We start from the raw sequence: 6,000 nt of genomic DNA, 5'->3' as shown, positions 1-6,000 counted from the left end.
ATTGCTTTTATAATTATAATTACCATTATTAATTAATATGAAACTTAACAAAATTAACAATATTGTTATTATTTATCTTATTATTATTATTGTTAATATTATTATTATTAAATTCTATTATTATTATTATTAGTATTTTTTATTATTATTAATATTAATTATTAATATTAATATTAATTAATTAAATATATAATATATAACCTAAATAATTCATTCAGTTAGGCATCACGATCGAGCTGTATATGCTTTTGGATTCTGTCTTCAGATTATTCTATGTCGATTACAATTTACCCATTACACAACAAAAACCGCTGGAAATCGAATTTGTTTATTATTTATTTATTTTCCTGATCGAATCAAATGTCAAACCTAATAACCCCACAAATCAAATTAACTGTCCTTCTAAATATTCCCTAATCGTTTATAAGACAACCTCAATCATCCAGTGTAATGTGTTCACAATAATTGAGATAAAATCATTCAAATTTTATAAAAAAAAGTCCACTCCCCTGTTTTGCTCTCATTTTCCAAAAGCTCGATTTATTAGCAAATTTAAAAATACTTAAATGCAGTTTAGTTAGGACTCATGTGTTCAATCTTTCTGCAAAGTTTCAAGTACCAATTTTTGATATCGAATTCCAATTTTGCAGTCAAAGATAATTTTCAAAAAGTCAACCGAATCGTTCTTAAGGAAATTTGAACTCGTTTTAATGTTTTCTGTTAAATTGTTGATTTAGAAAGTTTATATGAATGATATACAACCTATTTTATGTTGTGAAGATTGTCCAAAACGTTTTCAAAACCAAAATCAAGTTTATAGTTTTTGTTGTGTTCGCGAACAGCTACCAGCAGGCCATTTTTTTTTTATTTGTTTGATTTTAAAAAAGCATCCAACTTAGGTTATTTTTAATACAGTTTCAAGTCTTAAATAGAATTAGTAATTGGCTAATATGTTGAATTGAATTGGTGTTTGATCGATGAAATTTTGAAGAAGAAAAGGGGAACAGTTTACCACGGTTTAAATACTTATACGGGGTAATTGTAATCAGATAAAATGGAACATACGAATGGTTTGGATGTTGGTTGGGTTAGCGAGAGGTTGGGGGTTCGAGTCCCGTTCATGACAGTTTTTTTTTTGGAAAAGCTTATGAGGTAGATTTCTATTTATTATTATCATTATTATTAATGTTATTAATATTGTTATTTTTAATTATTGTTATTAGTATTAAATATTATAATTATTATTGTTATTACTATTAACAAGCATTAGTTATCATTTATCATTATTATTAATTATTATTACAATTATAGTTATAACTAAAAATATTGTTATCACTACTATTATTATTATATTTATTAATTACTAATAGATGTATTATTATTATTATCATTATTATTCTTATTATTGTTATTGCTATTATTAGTAATTAAAATTGATTATAAATATATATACCAAAATTATTAATATAATTGTTGTTATTACCAATAATGTTATCGTTATCATTACTAGTATTATCATTAAATATTATTATTATTATCATTATTATTAATTTTATCAGACTATTATTAATATAAGTATCACTATTATTATTATTATGATTAGAATTTACGAATTGATGTTATAGAAACTCTAGTCATTAGTTTAGAAATTAAACACGAAGATTTTAATTATTATGACTATGAACATAAAAGTTTTAATGATATTATTGAGATTATAATTATACAGATCTTGAAAATAAATATTACTATTGATAGAATTATAATTAATAGTATCATTTTTATTAATATTAATATTATTAGTATTATGATTAGTAAAATTTCTATAAAAAGTTCCATGTTTATTAAATTTACCATTATTGTTAAAAATATTATGTTTATAAAAACTATCATTTTATCCTACCATTATTATTATTAATAAGATTATCATTATTAGTGCTTTTATTATTAAAAACCTATTATCATTACTAACAATTTATTTAAAGTTATCATTAAAACAAAAAGTATTAGGATCAATATCATTATTATTAAAAGTATTAAGAATATAAAAATAAAAGTTTTAAAAATATTATTATTAGGTTTATAAGTATATATTAACTATATTAATAAACTATTTTAGAGATATATATATATATATATATATATATATATATATATATATATATATATATATATATATATATATATATATATATATATATATATATATATATATATATATATATATATATATATATATATATATATATTTATATATATATATATATATATATATATATATATATATATATAACAATTTATGTATTTTTAATATAACACGAAACAGATATACATATACATTAATATAACTATAAAAATATTAGTCATTTGAATGTATATACAAATTAAAAATATATGTTATTAATATAAAAATAATGTAATTAATAAATTTATATATTTATTCATTCGATTACAATTATGTATATTAATAAATATACAAATGATATAAATTCGTGAATCCGAGGCCAAACCCTGCATTGTTCAATATCGTCATATGTATTTTTACTACAAAATACAATATTGTGAGTTTCATTTGCCTTTCTACCCTTTATATTTTTGGGCTGAGAATACATGCGCAACTTTTATAACTGTTTTACGAAATAGACACAAGTAATTGAAACTACATTCTATGGTTGAATGATCGAAATCGAATATGCCCCTTTTAGCTTGGTAGCCTAAGAATTAGGGAGCTGGCCCCTAATTGACGCGAATCCTAAAGGTAGATCTACGGGAACTAACAACCCCCATTCTAGAATTTGGAATGCTTTAGTACTTCGAGTTTATCATGTCCGATGGGTGTCCCGGAATGATGGGGATATTCTATATGCATCTTGTTAATGTCGGTTACTAGGTGTTCAATCCATATGAATGATTTTTATCTCTATGCAGTTTGCGAAATACCTGATATGAGATGATGTTTATGAGAAATGAAATGAAAATCTTGTGGTCTATTATATTATTGAAAAATGATTATTTATGATAAACTAATGAACTCACCAACCTTTTGGTTGACACTTTAAAGCATGTTTATTCTCAGGTATGAAAGAAATCTTCCGCTGTGCATTTGCTCATTTTAGAGATACTACTTGGAATCATTCATGACATATTTCAAAAGATGTTGCATTCGAGTCGTTGAGTTCATCAAGATTATTATTAAGTCATTTATAGTTGGATATATAATGAAGTGGTATGCATGCCGTCAACTTTCGATGTGGTGAAAGTTTGTCTTTTCAAAACGAATGCAATGTTTGTAAAATGTATCATATAGTGGTCAAGTACCTCGCGATGTAACCAAATGTAATGTATTCGTCCATATGGATAAGGACGGGGCATTTCACGTGGATGATATTATTTTAGTAACATCTTCAGACGCTCTTCGTGATGTACTTTTGTCTAAGCTTGCTAATGAATTTACTATGAAGGATTTGGGTCCGCTTAGTTCCTTCCTTGGCATATCGGTATCACGCACTCCCAATGGTCTATTTCTCAATCAATCATCATACGCGCAAGACATAATTCAACGAGCAGGTTTGGTCTCCTATAACCCGGCCGCAACTCCCATTGACACCAGTGGAAAGCAAAGCGAGTCTGCTGGAAATCTCTACCATGATCCAACCTTTTATCGAAGCCTTCCGGGAGCACATCAGTACCTCACGTTTACACGACCGGATATCTCATATGTAGTCCAACAAGTGTGTCTACACATGCATGCACCTCATGACTCTCATATGCTTGCCCTCAAACGTATTATTCGTTTATGTTCAGGGAACCATTTCACTCGGTTTGTCTATTTCAAAGTCCAAGTCGACTTCTCTTGTTTCTTACACCGATGCAGACTGGGCTGGTTACCCCGATACACGCCGGTCGACATCAGGTTACTACGTATACTTAGTGTGACGATCGCTCCAAATCCATATGGACGAACACGTCATTCATTGATTTCATTGCGAGGTATTTGACCTCTATATGATACGTTTTGTAAACATTGCATTCTTTTGAAAAGGCACGCCATAAATGTATATTTAAATCAAAGGTTTTCGACATCTGATGATTTCTACATATAGACAATCACCGTATATAATAGTTTACAATAGTACTTTCGTTGACAATGCAGTCAAAATAAGGTACATGGTGATGAATTGGTGAATGCAACGTTTTCTTGAAAAATATGCCATGTAAGACTCCGTGCACATAGCTTGTATATCATAATAGCAAACAGCGGAAGATTTCTAGGGAACCTGAGAATAAACATGCTAACAAGTGTCAACACAAAGGTTGGTGAGTTCATAGTTTATATGTTTCGCATAATCTGTATATAAAGATGGATCGCAAGATTTTAGTTGTTTCATCCAGAAATGTTTATCAATAGATTCTACATTACAGAGCACCCTGGTAACTAAACTTTAACGTTATAATGATAAATACCCCATTCGTTTTAATACACGCAAACCAAAGTGTCCTAAACTCAAATAACACACGTCCGTTAAAAGGCTAGTGCTCTAGCTCGGACGGGGATGTCAAGCCCTATGGATCCATATACTGTTATTCGCGCCCACCAGTCCACATCCTATGTACTGGCAGTTAATAGTTACCAAAGCTAAGGGATTTTCGGTTTAAACTCAGTGTAGAATTAAGTATGTACTTGTATCCATTGCGTTTAAAATAAATTGCATGTATTCTCAGCCCAAAAATATATATTGCAAAAGCAATTAAAAACGGAGCAATGAAACTCACGCATATAAATATTGTATATCGGTTAATAAAGCATTTGCATGTATTCTCAGCCCAAAAATGTAGAGAGTAAAAGGGATCTTATGAAACTCACCTTAGCAGCACATAAAGTTGTTCATCGTAATGTGACCGAAACCCGGAATATCAAATAATCGTAGATCTCAATGTATCAATATTGTGATTCAATATTTCAGAAAAGTACGTAGACGTACGGAGATGATAAACACTAGGTTTGACTTTACGAGCATAACCCTCGAATAATACCCATAATTTTCTTAGCTTTATCCCGTATGAAAACCCATTTTAAAAAGTGACACGCTCATGACCTCGTCGTAATATTTTATGTATAATATTACTAATAATAATAATAAGATGAATAATAATAATATAATATTAATCTTAATAATAATAATAATAATAATAATAATAATAATAATAATAATAATAATAATAATAATAATAATAATAATAATAATAATAATAATAATAATAATAATAGTAATAATAATATTAATATAAATAATAATATAAATATAAATAATAGAGAGATATATATGTGTGTGTAAACGAACATAAATCGAATTCAATTTATAGACTTTTCATGAAATCTGACTCCATGCGATCGCATGAGTTTTCAGTGTTTTTGCCATGCGATCGCTAGTTCGTCGGCATCAAATAGTGTTTACTGTAGCAAATAGTGTTCACTGTAGCAAATAGTGTGTTACTGTAGCAAATCACTGTAGCAATGTAGCAAAAATACGGTTTCACTGTAGCAAATAGTGTTTTACTGTAGCAAATAGTGTTTTACTGTAGCAAAGTCATTTTACTGTAGCAAATAGTGTTTTACGGTAGGAAAGTCGTTTTTTTACTTGTACATATATATATATATATATACATACATATAATTGTTCATGAATCGTCGAGAGCAGTCAAATGTAATTTAATACATGAAATATTTCTAAAATTTTGAGATTCAACTTCATAGACTTTGCTTATCGTGTCGGAAACATTAAATCATTTAAAGATAAAGTTTAAATTTGGTCATAAATTTTCGGGTCATCACACTTAGGTGACAATTTAATTTCTTGGTCCTCCAAACGGCAACCCACGGTTTCTCGATCTAGTGCCGAAGCAGAATACCGAGGGGTCGCCAATGTTGTTGCCGAATCTTGTTGGTTACGCAATTTATTGTTAGAACTATCGTGTCCCATTAACAAGGCTACACTCGTTTTC

The 6,000-nt window shown here is 28.2% G+C and overlaps 1 protein-coding gene across 1 annotated transcript; it reads left to right on the top strand.

Annotated features, from left to right (window-relative positions):
* The first annotated feature begins 3,350 nt into the window (after positions 1 to 3,350).
* On the top strand, positions 3,351 to 3,933 carry LOC139848546 (uncharacterized mitochondrial protein AtMg00810-like). Its single transcript, XM_071838274.1, has 2 exons — positions 3,351 to 3,716; positions 3,802 to 3,933. Exons 1-2 carry the CDS (start codon positions 3,351 to 3,353, stop codon positions 3,931 to 3,933), a joined length of 498 nt encoding a protein of 165 aa, XP_071694375.1.
* Positions 3,934 to 6,000: the final 2,067 nt, after the last annotated feature.

This window comes from Rutidosis leptorrhynchoides, chromosome 5 (genome assembly GCF_046630445.1).
Source record: "Rutidosis leptorrhynchoides isolate AG116_Rl617_1_P2 chromosome 5, CSIRO_AGI_Rlap_v1, whole genome shotgun sequence".
In the NCBI taxonomy this organism is placed as follows: domain Eukaryota; kingdom Viridiplantae; phylum Streptophyta; class Magnoliopsida; order Asterales; family Asteraceae; genus Rutidosis; species Rutidosis leptorrhynchoides.
The sequence above is the reverse complement of the archived record's forward strand: the minus strand, read 5'-3'. Positions and strand labels throughout refer to the sequence as shown.

Bases quoted from the DNA above. Each gene is read 5' to 3' on its own strand.
- LOC139848546 (XM_071838274.1), top strand. From the start codon at position 3,351: ATGGATAAGGACGGGGCATTTCACGTGGATGATATTATTTTAGTAACA. The intron at 3,717-3,801 runs GTAGTCCAACAA...GTTTATGTTCAG, and splicing joins CACGACCGGATATCTCATAT to GGAACCATTTCACTCGGTTT.